This window comes from Diabrotica virgifera, chromosome 1 (genome assembly GCF_917563875.1).
Source record: "Diabrotica virgifera virgifera chromosome 1, PGI_DIABVI_V3a".
Lineage (NCBI taxonomy): Eukaryota > Metazoa > Arthropoda > Insecta > Coleoptera > Chrysomelidae > Diabrotica > Diabrotica virgifera.
In genome coordinates this window covers 139,188,172-139,213,471 of record NC_065443.1, presented here as the reverse complement: position 1 = coordinate 139,213,471, position 25,300 = coordinate 139,188,172, and the positions used below count along the sequence as shown (strand labels likewise).

At 32.3% G+C, this 25,300-nt stretch overlaps 1 protein-coding gene across 1 annotated transcript; it reads right to left on the bottom strand.

The window, feature by feature from the left end:
- Positions 1 to 1,761: 1,761 nt before the first annotated feature.
- Positions 1,762 to 24,746, bottom strand: LOC114339818 (zinc finger protein 664-like). Its single transcript, XM_028290502.2, has 2 exons — positions 24,302 to 24,746; positions 1,762 to 3,740 (listed from the first exon to the last, which is right to left on the bottom strand). The coding sequence occupies exons 1-2, from the start codon at positions 24,579 to 24,581 to the stop codon at positions 2,650 to 2,652; spliced, it is 1,371 nt and encodes a 456-aa protein (XP_028146303.2). The 5' UTR covers positions 24,582 to 24,746; the 3' UTR covers positions 1,762 to 2,649.
- Between the last annotated feature and the right edge of the window lie 554 nt (positions 24,747 to 25,300).

The window sequence follows — 25,300 nt, the reverse complement described above, 5'->3', positions numbered from 1 at the left end:
AATTCTGTAAAACTACGAAGTTTTCAAAAATTACATTTTTTGAGACATCGTATTATTTGAATTAAATTTTTGAGATTTTTTTTTGAATGAAACATCGTTTAGTAAGATGATTGAGAGGTAAGTTGTGCAAATTTGAGAGTTTTATAAGTAAAATTGTATTAGTTACACATTTTTAAATCATTTTTAAACAAAATTCATGTAAGGCTCACTTTCCGCCCACACCGTACTTAAGTCCATACATTTTATTTATTTTTATTAGAACCATAAGATAGCTTATTTCATCTTCTTTCATGACCAATTTGTAAAATTTCTTTTGATCCATTAGTTAAAAAATTACATTAAAAAAACTCTCACCGTGCACTTCTTCCAACGCTAGTTTACAGTGCGCCAATGTGTGTGAGAATGGTGACTTTAGCGTTATAAATAAAAAATTACAGAAGCTAGAGATTTAATTTTAGAAAAATCTTTATATAAGGTTTTTTTTTGTAAAATTTTCTGAATTTTTCAATGGTCAAGTCAGTTTTTTTCTAAAAATTATATTTTCGGAGTTATTTAAAAAAACATCTAACTTCGCTGTTCATTTGTTTAATAAAAAATGAAGCACCCACTTCTCGAGTAGAACTTTTTGATATGTTGTTTATTAAACATTTCTTAATGAAATTACAAAAAGTTTTATCTTGTTTGATTTTTTCCGAAGTGAAAATCTAAATGCACTCCCCTATCAAGGAATACATAATTTTCCAAGTTCAATGTATAATAATCACAGAGGTACGTTTTTTCTGTCACTTCCAACTGTAATGCGTTAGAGAGAATTCGAGAATCTGTGACGTATTGAAAAAAGGGTTTGGGATGATCTGTATTATTAATTTTTAATAATAAATTATTAAATTTAATGAATAATACCCATTTTAATAATAATCAGTATTTATTTACTACACAGGGAATATTTTTTTAGAAACAGTTTTACTTGTAGAACCCTTCTCTGTCTCTAAGGTCTTCTCTAACAACCAAAATCCTTTTTTTTTAATTTGTGTACGTGATTTATGCGAGTTTTGTCCATTTTTAAATGTTTTTACACTATTTATTATAAACATTAAAAACAACTGCACAAAAAACCAGGACAAAAAGAAAACAACTATAACTATAGAAAACATACATCATTTGAGAACACACAGATAAAAAACTAATCTATATTTCATAATATAAAAAGTAATCCACATATTAAGAGCTACTAAATTAGTCTGCTGTTTGATGGGGCTGGTGGCATTCATGAATATCTTTGGCTGTAGTAGTTTTTTCACTGATATCTTGTAGTTTGTAATTGTGAAGACTTTATGTACTGGACCTGATGATGAGGCAGAAATTGCAAGCCTCGAAACCGGTTGCCCCATGATTTTGCAACAACTACTAAATTCAATAATCTTTTTTTGTTTACCTAAGGATTTTAGAAGGTTGTTTGATTTATGGGTTTTTGTCGAAAATACTAACAAGTTCTTTTAACCTTGTTATGTAAATATTTTTATTTTGGATAATTCGATTTACCTGTATTATGTAAATAATTTTTAACCCTATATTTTTTAATTAATAGTAATGGCTGTTTGTTTCATGAATAATCGAGAACATTATAGTTTGGTATTTAAGTCAACGATGTATGGTAAAACAGTGTATCGAGTTTTTTTTGTACGCGACGGCCACGATTATTTGACATGTAGATAAATCAGTCATAGTGTTGAATGTCGGGTTAATAATAAATTATTAAACTTTGTAATATTAAAAATAAATTATATTTTAGTTAGTGGAACAATTAATGTACACTAAGAATCAAAATTAACGCATCACTTTAAAAATGGGACATATTTGATGTCTCGTATTTCCTAAACTTGTCCGATTTTAGTGATTTTTTAAATATGTTATAGTTTTATTCTTCAAGAATATCGATGTAATAATATTGTTGCTAAACAGATAAGTGTCATTGTATACCGGGTGTAAAAATGATAGTGCGTTTTTTCCTTAAAGTTTGGAACACCCTGTGGAATATTCTAGAGTATATAAAATGTTGAAATTAAAACTCAAATGTAGCCTTGGGCTTTCTTAACATTCTGATTTTTGATTAATTCGCTTATGTTGGATAATAAAAGTTAGGTACTTTAACGACTAGCAACGTTCTTCATCAATAAGGGTGTTTCTAAATAAGTGCGACCAACTTTAAGGGGTAATTCTGCATAAAAAATAATGACCGTTTGCTTTATAAACATATGTCCGCAAGGGCTTCGTTTCCGAGATACGGGAGGTTGAATTTTTTTCTTACAAACTGACGATTAATTTATTGTTCTAAAACCAGTTGAGATATGCAAATAAAATTTAGTAGGTTTTAAGTGGTAGTTATTGTCCATTTTTTGACATACAATTAGGAATTTTATATTTACCATTGGCGTACATACGGGTCATATTACCCGTATGCTAAAAAGCAAAAAGCCTTAAAGCCTAAGGCTAGAATACTCCACAGGGTGTTCCAAACTTTGAGGAAAAAACACACTATCATTGTTACACCCGGTATACAATGACACTTATCTGTAAAGTCAACTAAAATTAAACATTAGTGCCTAAAAGAACATAAATAATAATCAGGAAACGTCAATTCAAAGTAACTCACGCGTCACAATATTTTACACTTGTGGGATCTTTCTCTGTATGCACACTCAAATGTCTTTTCAAACTACTTGCTAGACTAAACAGATTAAAACAAATTTCACACTTGTAAGGCTTTTCTCCAGTGTGCACTTTCAAATGTTGTTTCAAAATACTCCCTCGATTAAATTGCTTAAAACAAATTTCACACTTGTAAGGCTTTTCTCCAGTGTGTACTCTCAAATGTATTTTTAGACTACCTGCTTCAGTAAACTTCTTAAAACAAATTTCACACTTGTAAGGCTTTTCTCCAGTGTGCACTCTCCAATGCTTTCTCAAATCATTTGATTTTGTAAATGGCTTAGAACAAATTTCACACTCGTAAAGATTTTTTCCAGTGTGCACTGTCAAATGTACTTTCAATTGTTCATTTCGACTAAATTGCTTAAAACAAATTTCACACTTGTAAGGCTTTTCTCCAGTGTGCACTAGCAAATGTGTTTTCAAATGACTTGAACAGTTAAACTGCTTAAGACAAATTTCACACTTGTGGGGTTTTTCGCCAGTGTGTGTTCTCAAATGTGTTTTTAGACTAAACGCTTGTATAAACTGCTTGAAACATATTTTACACTTGTGGGGTTTTTCTCCAGTGTGCACACTCAAATGTCTTTTCAAATGCCCATTTTGACTAAATCGCTTAAAACAAATTTCACACTTATAAGATTTTTCTCCAGTGTGTGCTCTCAAATGTACCTTCAAAGTACTCGCTAGACCAAACTGCTTGAAACAAATTTCACACTTGTACGGTTTTTCTCCAGTGTGAACTCTCATATGACGCTTTAAATCACTTAGATTAGTAAACTGCTTACTACAAATTTCACACTTGCGAGGTTTTTTATCAGTGTGCATTTTTAAATGTTCTTTTAAATGATGTGCTCTAGAAAAGTGTTTGAAACAAATTTCACATTTGTAACATCCCTGCCTAGCCTGAACTTTTATATTTTTATTTACAGTTGTTTCTTCAGCGTGTTGACTCGTACAGTGCTCCTTATCGGATGGATGTTCACAAAATGTTTCCATTATTTTCATTTTATTCTCCTGCTGAGTAAAACCTAAAATACAAAAAAAAAACTATAAACAATTACTACAAAAGAAAAATAAATACAAGCCCCTTCCCATTTCAATTGGCCCACCTTTGGAATGTGCAGTTTATGGCGATTGCCACGAATAAATCACAATCTACAGTATTTTATAAGTTTCCTTATTAATTATTATGGAATTTTTTATTAATATTTCTTAAAAACATTAGTCTTATGGGTTTTTAAAATTAACCCATTAGTTCCCAAGCTTAGAAAAAAAATTGTGATTTTTTATTGCTAAGAATTTACTTAATACCTAGGTACTCATCTATCAAGTTAAAAACAAAATAAAAGTCCTTAGTTTTTTCATTACAAAATGTTGTGTAAACACAATGATGGGATAACCCATAACATTTTTTTTTAATTTCAATTACTGTGAAGTTGTTCAAAGTAGTTTGGATATACCTAGATGAATTTTACACTTTGTACACACATATACAGTTGTACTTTTGCTAATCTGCATCTTCTTGCATTATTTTCTTCTTCTGCAATGAAAAGACCTACATTATTAAGTATAATTTCTGACAACAAACTGTTTCTGGATAGTCGTCCACAATAATTGTTCCGCTGATCGAAAATCCAAGGAGAGAGTATATCAGCTTCAAATGATCAAATCAAGAATCCTACAATAATTGGGTCTTGTAGGATCATTTGAAGCCAATATACCTTCTCCTTGGATCTTCGATCAGCGGTACCTACTTCCTTTTTCATAAGGATAACTGCTATGTAATAATTAAAATCTAATTATGACATTTTGGTTTTATTTGTCACGTTATATATTTTCCATGCATTGACAATAACTAATAACACTATCAATTAAATCTATAAAAAGGACCGCCATTCTTTCCTTTTATCTTTATTTTGTAAGTAGATATGCCGCTATCATGCAAATCAACACCACCTATATGTTGATTATACAATACTCAGCTATCACTTTTGGCTGAGGTTAGTTTCTTTTTTATTCTGTTATATCTTTTTGCGCCTGCGATGGGTTCAATGCTACAATTATTTGTTGCAACTGTCTCTACAGAATTGTCATTTCATCTAACTAACAAAACATTTTGTTCAGTATCGTAAGAAAAATCGCAAGTATTCTTGTTCTCATGATCATTTTTCAGTGCGTCATTAATTATGACGTCACATACTGTATTGGGTGTGTCGAGACTTATTTCATGTAATTATTGACGAATCTGACAGATGCCAGAATCATACTTCGCCATAGGTGAAAAGCTTTTGGAATTTAACTAATTAGTAATTTAGTAGATTTGATTTTTACACAATATGTTAACATGTAGGTATTTTTTATAAAGGGGAATAAAATTAAAAAGTAAACAATATTGTTAATTAAATTTATAAATATGGAAACATTAAAAAATGACACAAAACTATCCATAAACTGTGTTATTATCTTCTTCTCTAGGTGCTGTATCCGCTTCAAAAGTTGGCAATCATCAGAGAGATCTTTATTTCTGAAACCGCGGCTCTAAATAATTCCTTGTTATTACATCCAAACCAGTTCCTATGGTTCTTCAGCCATGAGTTACGTCTCCTTACTATGGATCTTTTTTTTTGCATAATGACCTGGAGTATTAGATATACATCTCTCATCACATGTCCCATATATCTCAGTTTTCTTCTTATTTGTTAGTTCTTCTCGTTCCCTATGCGTAAGTCTCATTACCTCCACGTTGGATATTCTATCTACTCATGAGATTTTTAGCACTCTTCGGTACATCTCGAATGTCTCTAGTCTCCTCACGCCAATGACTAACTTTTAACGAACTAAATTCTAAACCAAAACACAAAATAATGCACAAAAACGTTGTGAAACACAAGGGAAGTCGAATTCGAATTTCAAAATGACAGGTACACAAAATACTGACCTGAATAATAACCGTCACTTGACTCTTTGACACTTCTAAAAAAATGGCCAAAATGGACGAAGTTTTCGTCAAATGTTCGTAATACGAGTATTTGATTGGCTAGAAAAAACGCGCATTCTAAATATCAACGAATCAAACGTAGGTTAGGAATAGACATCTTATGTATATAACAATTGTAATGCTGCATTATTTTTGTGTTTAATCACGGAGCTACCTCTTTTTCCGTCTCATTTAACTTAATGCATTAGAGAGAAATCGAAAAACTGTGACGCACTGAAAAATGATCATGAGAACAAGAATACCACAATCTTTTCTTTATATTTTTTACACTTTCCATTGTACTACTACAAGAACGGTTTTCGCCATTTGTTCCAGTAGCGTAAAATCCTTTTTCTTTTAGCAAACCAAATACCTACATTGTAAGATGAGAAAAAGTTTTCAAAAAATATGCGATCTTCTCTGAATAACTGATTTCAACCCGCTAACAAATCCAGCACAACGATTTCCTCTTGTCCCAAGGAGTTTTCATGAGAACTTGTTTTTCCACCATAAGGTAAAAGTTTGAATAAATAATCATTTGAACTACATAGACACCATAGTTTGAACCCAAACCTAATTGGTTTTCCTTTTATGTACATCTATGTCTTCCAAAATATGGCACCATTTCCTTATCTATTGATAGATTATGAGAAGCTGCGCCTTTTTTCAATTGAATTATTATACAAAACTGACAAAACTGCAAAACTTAAAAAATTATTATCCAAATCCGTTGGCGTTAACTTAGTCAGTCGACTCAGCGGCTCCTTCTTAGGGGAAATCCCAACGTCCCGTAAAAGCAACATTATTGAAATCGATTATGTATGTAAAAGCCAAAATAGATTTTTGAAATACGATACACGGTCTTCTCAATAAAAATTAATAATTCCAGAAATACAATTTTGTGTCTAGTATAAAAATTACACATCAACAAAAATATGAAAAAAGAGATTTCGATTTTTTCAATATTCATTAAATTAAAATATACATATTCAGTATGGTGCAAATGAAAGGAATAAATTCGTTATTTCATAAACCGGCGACTTTAAGAGGATCGGTACGTTTTTTCGGCTGCAATGCTATTCAAATGGGGATTAATTTTTTTCGAATCCTGAGAAAACTAATAAGTATTTTTAAAAAATTTAAACGCAATAAAAACGCAAAATTTAAAATGAAAGATTACGTTATTAGCGAGGGCCGAAAGTCCCTGAGAACTTATATATTGTTTATTTTAATAAGTTACAGGGGTGAAAAACTAAGAGAAAATTTAGTGTTATTTTTAATAACAAATATCTCATTCAAAATAAATTTTTATTTATTCTAAGGGACTTTCGGCCCTCGGTAATAATTTAGGCTTTCATTCTGCGTTTAGATTTTTCAAAAATATTTATTGGTTTTTTCAGGATTCGAAAAAAATGAACACAATGTCCGTTTTAATATTTTCCAAATCTATCTTTGTCATACAACGCACATAGTCGAATGGAATATTGTCAGTCAGACACTGACAATCAGTGACAATTTTAAATAATTATTTGACATGAATCGGGAATATTTTTAGTTGTTGATTAAATGATATTGATATACAATGTATTTGATAAATAATTGATTTAAGAGGTGAACTTTATAAAAAGTTATTTATTGTGTATTATTTATGGAAGATAGAAGCAGAGAATACATTAAGATATATTCTGTGATCCAAGTATTTTGTTTTTAAAGATGTTCAAAATTGTAAGCGTTCCAAAGTAACAATATATTATTAAAAAATCACTTTTGATCTTTTCTCTATTGAGTATTAGTTTTTGTTGTAGGTACATATTATTACAATCACTGAATACATAGCTAGTGAAAAAATTATCACATTTATTAACTGAATTAATAATTTGCAATTATACAAAAAATAACAGTTATCCAAGAACATTCAAAAGTCATCTCTTTAAGCTAGTCATGACATTGTCAAGTTAGAATGACATTCTAGTAATATGTACATATCCATACCAGTGTGACTTTTACTACACGTAATTTGCCATGTAAAGACAGAAAAGGTAGGGATAGCCGTAAAATATTTGCGAATTATGTACCCATAGCCTTAAGGAAAAATCCCGAAACAGGTCGATTTTTATTTTTAAATTATGATATTTTAACATATTTGTCATACTAGTGACTTCATCCATCTGGGCGTGATGACGTAATAGATGATTTTTTTAAATGGGAATAGGGGTCATGTGCTAGCTCTTTTGAAAGGCCATTCAATTCTCTATTTAGTAATTTAAACATGTACATAATTATTTGTACAGGGTGTCCAAAAAAATTAATTAAGTTATTTGACAAAAAAAAAGAAGAATATAATATGTACTTTATTTAATTTAGAATACATTTTACTGTTGCCCAAAAACAGAAAATAATGTTTATTTCACAATTAAACATTGCTTTTCGATTAAATGCCTCTTGGAAGTTTGAACATTTAATTTAAGCAAAAAGCAATGTTTATTTGTGATATAAACATTTTTTTCTGATTTCTGACAGCAATAAAATGTATTTTGAATTAAATAAATTACATAAATTTTTCTTTTTTTGTCAAATAATTTAATTTAAAAACAATTTTTTGGACACCCTGTATAAATAACTATGTAAAGGTTTATATTGCTGAATAGAGAATTGAATAACCTTTCAAATGAGCTAGCAAATGACCCCTATTCCCATTTAAAAAAATCATCTATTACGTCATCACGCCCAGTTGGATGACGTCACTAGTATGACATATATACCAAAATATCATAATTTAAAAATAAAAATCGACCTGTTTCGGGATTTTTCCTTAAAGTCGCCGGTTTACGAAATAAAGAATTTATTCCTTTCATTTGCACCATACTGTATATACCGTTTGAATTACTTCAAAATATTTTATTATATTTTTGTACTTTATGTTCTATTCTAAATAAAATTTAGCAATTAAAAATTTTATTCCACGTAGTGTTATATTAAAAAAAGTAAAATTAAAAATGTTGCGTCAGAATATTCTCGTTCTCGAGAATATTCTCTTGACAGTTGTTGCGTCCTTAATCGTGCTAAGACGATACATAAATAGAAAAATGGAAAATGTGGATACGGCTTTTCTAAGTAAACGCGAAACAATGAGTAATTTAACTATGGAAATAATGCTAGACAATTATTTGTTCAAAAATTTTACAAGAATGTCAAAAAGTGATTTTGAACTATTAATAAATATGATAGGGCCAAGAATAGAGAAGAAAGATCAAACATGAGAAACTCAATACCAATCTCAACAAGATTAGCAATTGTTTTTTTTTTTATTTATTTGTTTATTTATTTATTAACGGGATACCACCCAATTTAATATATACACAAAATATTATAATTATCTAGTGATACAATAAATATAAAGATAAAGTAAATATGTATGACAAAAATTGGCGATGCAGCTATATAGAAAAAACAAATATTAAAATAATACAAAGTAAATAACAAATATAAATCACATAAGATTACAAATTTTTTTTAAACACTGTCTACAAACATTTTCCGAAGCGCACAGCAACAAATCAAGGTCTATTCTATTTAGAATTCCATTTAGAATGATTCTACTCAGCGGAGAATGCCTACCAAAGTTGCAGCGATGTTTAATTGCAAAATTTTGGGATGTTCTAGTAACTCTAGAAGGAACATTAAAGTCAATTAGAGACAGTAGATCATTGCAATTAATTTTTGAATTCAGTAGTTTATGAAGAAACAAAACATAAGCATACATCCGTCTAGAAGATAGCCAAGAAAGTTTTAATTTATTTCTAATTTCTGAGTAGGAATGGTCACTTAAAGGTTTGTGTAATTTAAAACTTAAGTACTTAATGAATTTATTTTGGACTTTTTCAAGCTTGGCTATATGGACTTCATAAGTGGGTGACCAAGCAACTGAGCAAAACTCAAGAACAGATCTAACTAGGGAAATGTAAATCAGTCTGATGGAATTAATGTTATGCAAACATCTAGAAGTTCTAATAATGAAGCCTAACATTTTAAATGCCTGGTTATTCACATAATCAAAATGAGCGCAAAAATTTAGTTTGGAATCTAATTGAACACCTAGATCTCTTACAGTTGATACAACTTTCAGTGGTTCTTCAGCTAATTTGTAATTATAAAAGAGGTTGTTAATTCTTCTACAGAAACTAATAAAGTGACATTTTCCAACATTAATGCTCATTTGGTTCCAATTGCACCACACCATAATTTTGTTAATATCATTTTGAAGTTTTTCACAATCTGAGACAGATTCGATAATTCTATAGATTTTTAAATCATCAGCAAATAGCTGAAATTTAGAGTTAATTTGATATTTAATGTCATTAACAAATATATTAAAAAGGAAAGGCCCTAAGTGGCTTCCTTGTGGAACACCAGATGTTACGGAAATTTCACTAGATTGAAAGTGTTTAATTTTAACAAGTTGTATTCTGCTAGTTAGGTAACTACATAACCAGTTATACAGATTGCCCGTAAATCCAATAGCTTTAAGCTTGTTACACAACAATTTATGATTCAGTGTCAAATGCTTTGGAGAAATCTGTATAAATAGCATCCACCTGTAGTCTCCTTTCCAGAGCATCAGCTATGTATTGCGTGAAAAGTAAAAGATTTGTAGAAGTTGATCTACCTAAAAGAAAACCATGTTGCTCTTCAATTAGTACATTGCATAAAGGTGTTTAATAGAGTCGCATATTATACTCTCTAGAATTTTAGGAATAGAAGAAAGAATGCTTATTGGTCTGTAGTTAGCTATATTACTCCTGTCACCTGATTTATGAATAGGAACAATAAAACTAGATTTCCACAAACTTGGACAAATACCTGAATCAAGTGAATGAGAAAACAGAAAATATAAGGGACGGGTTAAAGTACATCTACATTTTTTTAATAGTATGGGTGGAATTCCATCTGGTCCAGAGCCTTTAAAAATGTCTAAAATGGCTCATTTTTCAAATATGATTTCAATAGATACATTACAAGAATTTAGACTCACTGTTTTTTCATATTCTAAGGTGGGCTGTATTAAATCATCATCATTTGCTCTGTAAATATTTTGAAAGCATTGCGCAAAATTATTAACGATATCCGCACCATTATTAAGCACTGTGTTTCCAAGAAACATAGTGTTTGGTAGACCATTATTTTTGCATTTGCTGTTAACGAAATTCCAAAAGTGCTTTACGTTTGAACTAATTCTAGATTCAGTTTGACTTATATAAATATCATGACATGACCTGCTTAATTCTTTGCACTTGGTTCTCAAGGAAGAGAAAAGTAGATAACCGTCCCAAGAATTTGTTTATTTATTTATTTATTTATTTACGGCATCCACTTACAAGTTTTACACACAACAAGACTTTTACAAGTTACACCTCAACAATAATAAATTATTAAAATAATAAACACATCAGAATAATACAAACAAACATATTGCAAGAACAATACAGAACTACAACAAACTTATTGTAAGATACCCCTTAGTTGTTTTTTGAACAAACCAATTTTGGAGTCAAAAATATCCATTTGTCTTGGCAGGCTATTAGCACTCCGAACCAATCGTGTAGTCGGTTCATTTATACCAAAATTAGTGTGGTGAAATGGCACTGAAAAGATTTCTGATTGTCTGTTGCTTCTACTAGGAACTTTAAGACTAAAAAGTGATATCAATTGAGGACAATCTATGAAAGCATTAATAACTTTGTGTAGGAAGCATAAATCTAACAATGTCCTCCTTGACTCAAGTGTTGGTAAATTTAGACTATCTCTTACCCACTGATAGTCATATTCCTCTCTCCTGTATCCACTCTTATAAGCTGCTACCCTCAAAAATTTATTTTGGACTCTTTCAATATGTTCAATGTAGCAGTTGTATGATGGGGACCATACAACTGATCCAAACTCTAGAATAGGCCTAACGAGACCACAATAAAGTTTTCTAAATGTGAACAAAGACAGGTCTACAGATGTGCGTTGGATAAATCCCAGTACTTTCATCGCCCTGTTTGTTACTTGATTGATGTGGCATGAGAATGACAGTTTGGTGTCTAACCAGATTCCCAAATCTGATACTTCATTTTTAGAGGCTAATGGCAAGTTATTAATATAATAAACGAATGTAATTGGATTTCTTTTCGTCGAGAACGTCATTTTATGACATTTGTTTATATTAATTTGTTTGTTTATATATCTTATGAGCAATTTTTTTCCTAAATATTAATGATTTTAGGTCATTAGTCATCCAACGAGGAAATTTGGGATTTTTTAATCTTACACGTGGTATTGAACAATGGATACCAAACTGCAATATAGAGTAGAACAGTTCCGTGGCTTCGTTAATATCTCTGCAAATACCTAAAACATTCTCCCAGGAGATACTAGCAAGATACATATTAAGAGCAACATAGTCTCCTCTCCTAAAATTGAAGGCAAAACTATCATATTGAAGCTTGGGCATATTTTATTTATTTATTTTTATTTATTTATATATATTTACGACCAAAGCTCATTGCAATAAAACATTACAGAAGATATGAAGAACTAACAAAATATTACAAATATACGTAAAATACAATAAGATACAATAAACACTACGACAATAAAGCAAGTCAAAAAGTAAAAATAACAGGTAAAGATATATAATCACAAGTTTCAAATATTCAAGAACATAAAACTAGAGGGTGCAATCCTTTAGCGTTTTTAAAAATCGCGAACTATCCGCAAAGAAATCCACACAATTGGAGCAAGCATTTGCCTGTCTAGAAACCCTCGAGATGAAAGAATTTGCAGTGAAGTTAGTTCTGCTGATGGGAGTATGAAACGTAGATCTTGAACGTGTGATTCTGGAGGGAATATGTAAACCTACTTCCTCCAGGAGCACAGGGCAGTCGTGAATTGAATTTATAATATTATACAACATGTACATGTCCTTCTTTTTCCGTCTGCTTGATAAGGTGTCAATGTTAAGTTCTAGTTCAAGATCCATATAATTCCAGTCTCTACGGTTTGTTTTGAATGCGACGAACCTAAGGAATAGGTGCTGGATCCTTTCAATCTTACAGTTGTATGTCTCATAGGCGGGTGACCAGACGCAAGATGCATATTCCACGATTGGCCTCACCATTGCACAGTACAACAGTTTAAACGATCTCAACTGCTTAAAGTCTTGGGAGCATCTTTTAATAAAACCTAACAGTTGAAGCGATTTTGAGATGATATTGCTTATATGAATATTGAAAGATAGTCCAGAGTCAAGTGTAACTCCAAGATCTTTTATGGATGTGACTGTTGTGATATTTATATCACCTATTTTGTTTGTGAAAGAGATAGGACTTTTCGAACGCGTGAATGAAATGTGAAAACATTTGCAGGAGTTGAGAACCATGTCATTGTTGCTGCACCATTCATTCAACCGATTCAAATCGGACTGAAGCCTTAAACAGTCGAGTGGATTCCTAATGTGGCAGTAAAACTTAACATCGTCAGCAAATAAAAGAAATTTCGCATATTGGAAACAGTCTTTTATATCGTTAATAAAAACATTAAACAACAAAGGTCCAAGATGAGATCCCTGCGGTACGCCCGAAGGGACAACTATTTCGTAGGAAAAATAGCTGTAGAGCTTGACGATTTGTTTTCTGTCCAGAAGATATTCCTTAAGCCACAGCAGAAGTGAACCATGTATCCCTAATCGCTGCAATTTTTCTAATAGAATATTGTGATTAACTCTGTCGAAAGCCTTAGAGAAGTCGGTGTACAGGGCGTCCACCTGTAGTCCTTCGTTCAAGGCGTTCAGTAAGAAGTTAGTATATGTCAGCAAATTGAGTTCAGTTGACTTATGGCGCCTGAAACCAAACTGCTGTTCCAATAGAACACCGTTCAAGGAGGGTGTAAGGAAATCGCAGACAAGTGATTCGAATAGTTTAGGATACTAATATAGGTCTATAGTTGGACACAAGACTTTTGTCACCTGTTTTGTGTAAGGGCAATAGGAAACTGGTCTTCCAAACATTTGGAAAGCTTCCACTAGCTAAAGACTTGTTAAAGATGAGAAATAATGGCCGAGCTAAATTAAATGCACAGTACTTGAGCAAGCTTGATGGGATGCCATCAGGTCCCGGGCCTTTAGAAGGATTGAGGTTACACAATTTAGAGTAAATGTCAGAGATAGATAGTTTACATGATGATGGGTTTAAGGGTGAAGAAGTGATGTCTTCGGGGAAATCAACAACAACAGAGGAGTAAACTGATGAAAAGAAATTAGCAAATAAATTCGCAATATCTTTACCAGATGAACTAGTTTTACCGTTGTGAGATAACTCAGAAGGAATTCCATTTGATTTTCTTTTGTTATTGATAAAAGACCAAAACTTATTCAGACCGCCGGGAAGAGAGTTTTCAGTAGACAATGTAAAGTTTAAATAGTCACGCTTGGCAAGTATCTGGGACTGAGATCGGAGCTCTGAGAACTGTTTGTAAAGGTAACTGGTTTTTGGCAGCTTGGACTCTTTAAGTCTCCTGTGTGCTGTCTTCTTTCTAATAATACACGATTTTAGTTCCGAAGAGTACCAGATAGGAAATTTTCTAGAAGAGAATTTTTTAACAGGAACATAGATGTCAATAGCTGAGTACAGAATATCATATAAAATGTTAACCATTTCATCGACTGAACATCCAATCATTAAAGTATCCCAGTTGACACAATCGAGATAGCCTTTAATTAGAGAAAAGTTTGCTGATTTAAAGTCATGATAGTAACCCTCCAGTAAAAGTCCCTCATTATATCTGGTAGTTATGGGTAGTTCAAACACCAGTGGGGGATGATATTGGTCAGGAGGGATTAAAATGTCTGTAGGTTCAACAACGGCGATATCTTTATTTTGGACCAGTATCAAATCTAATAAAGAATTAGAGGTATTTGGGCAAACGTTAATCTGGTATAGATTATGCAGACAGGATAGATTTGAGATAATCTCAATGGATGTTCTTTCGTTAGGAGTAGCAAGGTGATTAAATGTGGCTGATGAACTGAAATTGTCATGGGACCACGATGCATTAGGCAGATTAAAGTCACCCAAAAGGCATAGTTGGGATGGATTGAAATTGTTGACTGTGTTGTCAACATTGTCATTGAAGATGGAAAATTTCTCAGAGTCACTTTTTGGGGGAAAATATGCAGTGCCGAGAATAATGGTTTCGTTACCATTGATAATGGCTACAAACAGTTGCTCGATATCAAGTGAAGATGGCAAATGCTTACTATTCAATTGCTTGGATACGGCAATAAGAACGCCTCCTCCTCTAGAATAGGCACTGGTTGAAGATGACCTATCACTTCTGTAGACATTAAAGTCCGCTAGGTTCAGCTCTGCGTCGGTAATTCCCTCAGTTAGCCAGGTCTCCGTAAACACCAAAACATTATAAAAGCATCCTTGAGTATTTTCCAATAACTTGCCAAGCTTTGTCCGAAGGCCACATACATTTTGGTAATAAACACTGATTTTGTGGTCATTGGGAGGAACAGTATCGAGTTTTAGATTTTTCAGTTTTTTGAAGCTATATTCAAGTATTTGATCCTTAGATCAGTTTCGCCATTATCGATTCTGGTCTTCAGCTCGTTCTTAATTTTGAGTTCGTGTTCCCTTTGTAGTTTAGTTAAATCGCTCGATATGAAGATCTTACTACCTTTTAATTTGGATCTACCCTTGAGTGCCATTTGAACATCATAGCTGCTTGGAACCGTGATTTTTAAAGCCCTACAGCCAAATTTATTCCTTTTGCCAAATCTGGTGGCGGAGCGAATAGGAATAGGTTCATGGTGAAGTTTTTTGAGAATTTCTGTGGCAGCCTCCATGTCATTGTTGGATTCGGTAACATTAAAAAGTAGGATATTGGTTGATCGCCTGGATCGTTCTTGGAGTTCAGAAACCAATGAATCCTCGGAAACTTTGCTGTTACTACTTGAGGCAGGAACATCAGTATTCAGTCCATTTACGGTCAGATCCTCTATTGCACTCTTTAAGTTGATAATATCCTCCTTAAGGGCATCGATGTCTGAAGCAATCACGTTATTTCTAACAGCAGTTTCGGCGCTATCATTATGGCATATTTCCAATTTTAAAATATGTTGTTCTAGTTTCAAGAATTGATCTTTGTCGTCTCTCTGATTTTTTTGAATCTCCAGTTCCAAATTACTCATTCTCTTTATCAAATCTGTTAAATTGACAATGTTTATAGCACAGTCAGGGCAATAAAACGGCACAATTCTATTTACCATTATCACTGCTCGGATTTCAGTAGCTGATATAGATGAACAATTTTTACAAATTACTCGCTTACAGATGTCACATGGATACCCAAATAGGTCATTTCTTGATTCCTTAAAGATGCATGATGTCTTGCATTTATAACAGGATCCACCTGCCATACTTGAAAACAATAATGAAAGTTCCGAAATTGTTAAAATTTCACTGGACTATTAACAAAACGATTGTTGGTGCTAATTAATTTACCATTAGCTTTATCAGCCACAGTTCTAGATGTTAATTGCTTTCTGATAATAAAAAACAGAACCTGATAACAAAAACAGAACCTCTTATGTAGAATCCAAAATAATTGCGCTGATTTCTCGAAATACAATTGCACTGCCTTCACAAAATCACTTACAACTGAAACTGTAGGTTTTTAGCCACATGTAGGTTGAAATACAGCTAATAATTCACTGTTATTACTACTTAATTTCAACAAAAAGCAGGACAATATTATAGTTACTCTTCACATCGTTAAATATCCATTACCATTTTCTTTAATAGCTAAAGAAATAGATAACGCAGGATGATAACGATCACAAGGCAATAAATAATATCATTAGCAATTTCAACTGTTACATTTTCATTATCATTAGCAAAAACTAGGTCAAGTAAAACTCCGTTACAATTTGTGATGTGATTGAGCTGAAATAGGTTATAAAATGCAAAAGTATCAACTAAAGCAGTCATGTCAAGATACGGCCCGCGGGCCGCATCCGGCCCCCGGGCCATACCAATACGGCCCGCGATCGCAATGTGTCACAGAAAGAAGAATCATGTTTTTTAGAGCTTTTAGACTTCACTCGATTGCTCTACGGAAGTTTTAAAATGCGTACACTACACTACATTTATGTCATTTCAAAGGCAGCGCGTGCCTAGACAAGCGAGAGAGATAGACAGTAACACCATCTCTTAGCGGAAACACCCTATTATTTTTGTTGAGAACAATAGAATCTTCCATGCGCTTCGAGTCTAGACTAGAACCTTCCTTATCGATATAAAAGAAGTGCGTCGACGTGTCACGTGAGTCAGTTGCGAAGTAGTGGTTGAGAAGGTATTGTACATTTGTTTGTGTCGTGCGTGTGCGATATCCATAATTGTGTCGAGTTCCATATTTGTTACGATTTCGGCATAATGTCACAAAAACGTAAAGTTGATAGTGAACGTAGAGTTTTTCAGTCTAAATGGGAAAATGCATATTTTTTCATAGAATGGAAAGGTAAACCACTGTGTTTGATTTGCAATCAAACAGTTGCTGTTTGTAAGGAGTTTAACTTGAAGAGACACTATGATACGAATCATAAATCAAAATTCGATTGTTACACTGAAAAAATAAGAATGGACAGATTGTCATCTTTAAAATCTAAACTTCAAGGTCAACAATCGATGTTTACTAAAGCTAATACTGAGAGCGAAGATGCCCTGAAATCAAGTTTTATTATTGCATTAGAAATCGCGAAGAGATCAAAACCTTTCACTGATGGTGATTTTATTAAAGACTGTATGTTGAAAGTTGCCGATGTTTCATTTCCATTTCAAAAGTCAATAATTCAAAATATTTCGCTGTCAAGAAACACTGTTGCTTCAAGAATAAATGATTTATCTCAAAATTTGGTTCTTCAACTGAAGGAGAAAATTAAGGAATTTACAAACTTTTCACTGGCTGTTGATGAGAGCACTGATACTGTTGATACAGCTCAACTTGCTGTTTTTATACGAGGTATTAACAGTAACTTTGAAATAACTGAAGAACTATTAAAGTGCGTTCCATTGACAGGTACTACAACAGCAAATGATATTTATTCTGCATTGGAGCATTTGATGGCAGAATATGGACTCGATTGGAATATACTTAGCAGCACAACTACGGATGGTGCTCCTGCCATGGTTGGCCAACATTCGGGCGTTGTAACTAAATTAAAACAGAAAACATCAGGAAATTTTGTGGGATTTCACTGTATAATTCACCAGGAATCATTGGCATCCAAACATTTAAAAATGGACCATGTCATGCAACCTATAATTAAAATAGTAAATTTTATAAGGAGCAGAGGACTAAATCACCGACAGTTCAGGCAGTTTTTACAAGATTTGGACGAAAAGTTTTCTGATGTCCCTTATTTCACCGAAGTTCGTTGGCTCAGTCGAGGAGTAGTTTTAGAAAGATTTTTTGCATTACGTGACCCTATTCAAGCTTTCATGTTAGAAAAAGGCAACCCAATTGATTATGACAATGACTGGTGGGTTGATTGTGCCTTTTTGGTAGATATGAATAAACACTTGACTGATCTGAATGTAAAGTTACAGGGTAAAAATCTGATTGTCACTCAAATGTACTCATGTATTCAAGCCTTTGAAACAAAGTTGAGGCTATGGGAAAATCAGGTAAAAAATCAAACTTTGGATCATTTCCCCCATTTAAAATCATTTGGCACAGTGGATCAAAAAAAATTGGATCAATATTCTCAACTTCTGCAAAATCTTATCACGGAATTCAACAATCGTTTTGAAGACTTCCACAATGGAATTCCCAATTTTCAACAATCCATTCAATTTTGAAGCTTCACAGGCACCAGTTCATTTGCAAATGGAGTTGATAGATCTTCAATCGGACAGTATTTTGAAAGAAAAATTTAAAGAGGTTAACGCACTTACATTTTATACACAATATTTCAAGAGTTTGGATAACTACCCGGAATTAAAAAAGCATGCAGCACGCATTCTGTGCATGTTTGGTAGCACCTATTTATGTGAGCAGATGTTTTCCGTCATGAAAATAAATAAGAACAAACATCGCACAAGACTTACAAATGAACATCTCCAATAAATTCTTAAAATAAATACAACGAATATGATACCTGACATCAATGAGCTTGTCAAAAACAAGAGAAGTCAGGTATCTGGATCCTCGAGCTCAAAATAATTACCCTCTTTTATAACTTTGATATGATTTTTAACAACCGTATATTATAAATATACTATTAAATAAAATGTTATAATAATTCAGTACATTTTTTTTTATTTGAATCTGGCCCGCCGACACATTCTGAATTTAATATATGGCCCTCTGCAAAATTGAGTTTGACACCCCTGAACTAAAGTATCAGTAGCAGTGTTACTATTATTACTAAAGACACCTCTTTTATCATGGTACCATTCGCTATTTGGCAGATTGTAGTCTCCTGTTAGAATGAACTCGTGTTCAGGAAAATTGTTACAGACAGATTCTATACTAATACAATGATTCTCATATGATATTAAGGCTGAATTAGGAGGAAGATAAACTGTACCAAATATATAACATTCATTCAGAGTGCAAACTTCAACAAACAGTTCGTCCAAGTGAACATGTGGTAACAGAACAGACCTCGATGAGTAACATTTTTTAACTGCAATAAGGACACCCCCTCCAATTACTTTATCACTAGTTAATGGAGAGCGGTCCTTTCGATATATATTAAAATCTAAAAGTCCCAATTCGTCATTACTGATACCATCACACAACCACGACTCAGTAAATATGAGCACATCATAGTCAGTTGTAGCAGCACTTTCTTCAAGAGCACTAAGCTTGGTTCTAATTTCTCTAACATTCTGATAATATACTGTTAGTTCATCAGACACAATGTGGGAGGTACCCCTGGAATTCAGTTTTTTTCTGGATTACTATTTTTGGTACGCCACGAATGTACCTAATGGTAAGATTTTTTTCACCTTTTGAAACCCTATCCGCCAAATTAGTATGAAGCTCACTTAGGTACTTTGCAGCTCTAGTGAGCTAAGTTTATCAATAAGTTGTTCCACCTTTTGTTCAAGAGAACTTATTTGTTTCTTCATCATAGGAATCATTTTAATTCCATCCTCACAGGATTCACAAAAAAGTTTAAGGACTCTTCTACCCTTCAACTCCAACACCCTGATTTCTGATGCTGTCAGATTGGCACATTGATGATGAATATTTTGACTGCAACCATCACAAACCCGATATTCACCACCCTTGACATCCAACAAACATTTTGTGCATGACATATTTAAAAATTTAGATCAAGCACTGACCTATCTTCAAAATATATATTATTTGTAGAAGTACTGATAACTTTTTATGAAGAGTACTTAAGTTTTTATTGAACTCAATTAGGAGAATATGTGCTTCTAATTGCAAATAAATGCAATTTCTGGAACATTCACTAATAAAAATGAAAGATAACTTACAGATTAATAGGATCTGAAGTTTTACGGATTTTTTGATATAAAACAACACATTAAACACTAATAAATAACACTTAAATTGTACATCATTAACAGAGCAGAAAAATATGTGCTTTCGGCAGTAAGTATCACATTAATGTTGTGTAAATTGTTATTTATATATACTAAAAGTTTTAGTTTAATGTATTTATTCAGGGTGCACTACTCTGCATGTACTGCATTAATAAACCTTATTGTGATTTCATTTAACCACATATTCATCTTTTCTTTGTATGTGTTGATAAATCCAAATCAAATTTCAACAGAGTACAGGAAATAAAGAAGAAATACAGAGCAACATGCAAAATTTTTCACAGCAGTTCCGACTTTATCGGCAATGGATCAGGCACTACTACAAAAATTTTACAGAAATTCCATAGTTTTTTTTCATTTAAGTTAAAAAAGAATGCTACGTAACGTGCTGTTCAAACCCCCTCCCCCCATGTAACGCGCTGTAACTTTTTACAAGACCCCCTCCCTTCAAGCTGCGTTACGTAATACTTGAATGCCCCCATAGTTGGTTTTTAATTTCAGTATTTTATAAATGCTAGAATAGTCCACAGGCTGATGCGAACTTGAAGAAAAAAACAGTTTGATTTGTACACCCGGTATACAATGACCTGTCTAGCAACAATATTATTACACTGATATTGTTGATAAATTTAATAAGGCTATAACATTTTAAAAAAATCACTTAAATCAGACAACAGGTTTAGGAAATTCAAGACATCAAAAATGACCAAATTTTCAGTGGATCGACCTAGTGTAATAAGCAAGTGGAAAGAGTTACATCCTACAAATATTTAGGGATTTGGTTCACTGATACTAATGACCAGACAAGAGAAATTTAGAGGCGAATAGAAATAGTGAGATAATCATTTATTAAAATGAAAAAGTTCCTATGCTGCTGGGACATAAATTTGAAATTAAGAACGAGAATGTTAAGATGCTATGCTTTCTCCATATTGTTGTACGGCATGGAAGCTTGGACACTGAAAAAGATAAATGTCTAAAACCTTGAGGCATTGGAGATGTGGTGCTACACTACAGGAGAATGTGGAAAATACCATGGACAGAAAGAGTAACAAATCAAGATGTTTTGCTGAAGATGGGGAAGGAATATGAAGTCATAAAAACAATACAAACGAGAAAACTGGATATCTAGGCCACATAATGAGAGGCGAAAAGTACTGCCTGCTAAGATTCAAATTCAAGGAAAAATCTTTGAAAAAAAAATGTGGGAGGTAGAAGGATTTCCTGGTTGCTAAATTTAAAGGAGTGGTAAGGGTGCAGTTCAATCAATTGTTCAGAGCTGCAGCCAACAAAGTTAAAGTTGCTGTGATTGTAGCCAACCTCTGATAGGAGACGGTACTACAAGAAGAAGAAAAAGAATAAGATCAGGAACCAAGGTCCCTATACCATAGGTTGTATGGTAACTTTGACATTGACAAATGAAATATTGTCATCGTGACGTCACCCAGACGATCAATTTTACGAATTGTTTGTAAACATAATAGGATACGTGGTTTGGAGGCTATATTTTGTTATTAAATATGGTTAGTGTTTTAATTTGTGTTTATATCTTGAGATATAATGTATCTATAGATATCATTAAGTGTTTTTAGTATAATAACTTAAACCCAAAACTCTTTTACAAGTGTTAAGATACATTTTAATGTGGTTGTATTAAGTACCTACTTACTGGATTTTCTTTCTGCTGTATTGTATAGTAAAGGACATTCTTGTATAGAGACATTACAGTTCTGTAATGTCTCTTGCAGTTCTTCACATCAAGTTTACATCTTAGACTTATTGAACAATATATCTAATTAAGTCTATAGATAATAGATCTATTATATGTTTCACATAAAATTATAACCAATATTGCAGCCATCTGAAGATCGTTTGAATAAACAATTATAAACTAAATGAATATATAAAATGGGGAAAATTCCCTTTATTGCACTGAAATTGTATTTTTTTATAATTTACTGTTAAGGCTATGGGTACATAATTCGCAAATATTTTACGTGTATCTCTACTTTTTCTGTCTTTACACGGCAAATTACGTGTAGTAAAATTCACACTGGTGTGAATATGTAAACATTACTAGAATGTCATTCTACTTGAAAATGTCATAATTAATTTAAAGAGATGGCTTTTGAATGTTCTTGGATAACTGTTATTTTTATAATTGCAAATTATTAATTCAGTTAATAAATGTGATAATTTTTTCACTAACTATGTTTTCAGTGATTGTAATAATTTATTTGTACAACAAAAACTAATAATCAATCGAGAAAAGAGGAAAAGTGTTAAAGTGATTTTTTAATAATATGTTGTTATTTTGGAACGCTTACAATTTTGAACATCTCTAACAACAAAATACTTGGATCACAGGATATATCTGATGATTCTGATGTATTCTCTGCTTGGATCTTCCACAAATAATACACAATAAATAACTTTTTATTAGGTTCACGTCTTAAATCAATTATTTATCAAATACACTATATATCAATAATATTTAATCAATTTCTCAAAATATTCCCGATGCAATGTCAAATATTTAAAATTGTCACTGATTGTCAGTGTCTGACTGACAATATACGCTGACAATATTATATTCGGTTGAGTGCGTTGTAAGACAAAGACAGATTTGGAAAATATTACCACGGCATTGTGTTCATTTTTTTCAAATCCTGAAAAAACCAATAAATATTTTTGAAAAATTTAAACGCAGAATGAAAGACTAACTTATTACCGAGGGCCGAAAGTCCCTTAGAATAAATAAAAAGTTTATTTTGAATGAGATATTTGAAATTAAAAATCACACTAAATTTTCTCTTAGTTTTTTCACCCCTGTAACTTATTAAAATAAACATTATAGAAGTTCTCAGGGACTTTCGGCCCTCGCTAATAACGTAATCTTTCATTCTGCGTTTAAATTTTTCAAAAATACTTATTAGTTTTCTCAGGATTTGAAAAAAAATGAATCCCCATTTGAATAGCATTGCAGCCGAAAATACGTACCGATCCTCTTAATGTAAAACTTCACAGGTACCTATTGAATGGAATCATAATGTTTTAATAGTTTTGGATATTACAATCCAGTACCTAAGGTAATCAGATGCTCTAATGTTAAACTTAAGGGAAAACTACTAATTTTGATACATAAATCTTTAGTTGAATCTCTTTTTCACCATGGTTTACATGTTAGGAGGAATTGATAATAATGTACTACATGCATTATCCCCAATTCAAAATTATTATATACCTACTCAAAATCATTTAAAAAAGTAAATTGTATTCAACTCATTATTAATATACCTAGGATATTTGAATGATTTAGTCCCATATATATACAAGAAAGAATCTCTTTCTGCTTTAATTAAGTAGTAATGCTATTCTACTGCATGTATTTAATTGCAATTATATTCTATGATTTTTGTAACTCTACAGGTATCTACCACATTTTTTAAAGAATATATGAAATAAATAGTCATTAGAAATCCAAACGTATTTTTTTTTTAAATATACACATTTTCAATACATTCCTACTTTCCGAGTTCATTTCAATGAGTGAAGTGAATGAATTTGAATGCAGCATTCTGGGTGACGTCACTCCCGCCATTAGATTCTCGACGCTGATTGGTGGAAAGTTACCATGCAACCTGTCTATTTATGAACCTTGATCAGGAACTACATAATTAGAGAAAGAGCAGGGGTGACTACAGCCTAAAAAAACATTCAAGAAGACAGGAATGATTTGGTCACATCAGACAGAAATGAGAACTGTGTGGGACAAAGGATACATCTGTTAGAAGTTGAAGGAAAGAGAGGTAGAGGAAAACCTAAGAAAAGGAGAATATGGAAGAACTATGTGGTAGAGGACTTGAGAGAAACGTTTAAATGAGGATGGACAAGAATGAGTGGCAAAGACGAGTAAGGTACAGTGAGCCCTGAACAGGGAAAAACTGAGGAAGAAGACTTGTTACTTATCTTGTTAACTCATACTAACCTTTTTCAGTTTTTTGGTTTTCTTCAAATGCATTCAGTTTATTTTCATCTTGTTCTATTTCAGTTTTAATAGGGCATTCCTTTAAGTCTAAATAATCATATGTGTCATATGCACTTCTATTGAATTCGTCTTTAACTTCACATTTAAAGCCATCCACAAGAGCGTCAAGAGCATCATCTAATTTACAGGACTCCTTACTAAATTCTTGCTTTACATCCATTTTATTATTTATAAACTTGTTTATGTGTTTCAGTTTTGAATACAGTTGATATTTTGACATCCACAAGACAAAGGGAAATCCTTAGAATATAAAATAACCAAAGTGCAAGTGGGAAGTGGGTGGAAATGGAAACCTGGAAACATTTTTAAGAAACAAAGGGAATAAGGGTATGGAAGGTGAAGAAAGAAGAAATCACTTCAATTTGCAAATGGCGACCCAGCTGTCAGATGTTAGATGTCAGATTTTTATTTCCGTCTCCAGTGACGTACCGTTAAAAGAGATTATTTTTGTGCAATTTATAAGATTTATTTTAAATCTTAAAAGTTTTAAAGGATATTAATTTAAAGGATATCTAAAAAATATATTTAATAATTTTTTATCACAATTATCCAATAATTCAAGTGTAGTGTTCAAATAAGTCGAGTGTAACACTATTAAGTACTTTTTATTTTTGTGGTCATGATTGTACACAAATACAGAATATAGGTATGTCTTTAACACGGGAGCAGTGAGAAGAAATCTCACATTTTATCCTTTTCCGTGACAAATCGATGAAAAATTTTTCAACATTGCTTTCCACTCGTAAGTGCCTCTAGGAAGATCGTAGTAATGTAATGCGTGGAATTTTTTTTTTATTTTTTTTTGTGAAATTTATGGCTTTGGTGAGAACCAATTAGGGGAAGGACGTCGAAGATGACGCACCTAAGCAAAATACATTTTATTTAAGGGTAAAAAATATTTAAGCTAACTTTGAATGCTACGAGCCTGTAATTTGGACA

Bases quoted from the DNA above. Each gene is read 5' to 3' on its own strand.
- LOC114339818 (XM_028290502.2), bottom strand. From the start codon at position 24,581: ATGTCAAAATATCAACTGTATTCAAAACTGAAACACATAAACAAGTTT. The intron at 3,741-24,301 runs GTTAGTATGAGT...TTTGTATTTTAG, and splicing joins AAACCAAAAAACTGAAAAAG to GTTTTACTCAGCAGGAGAAT.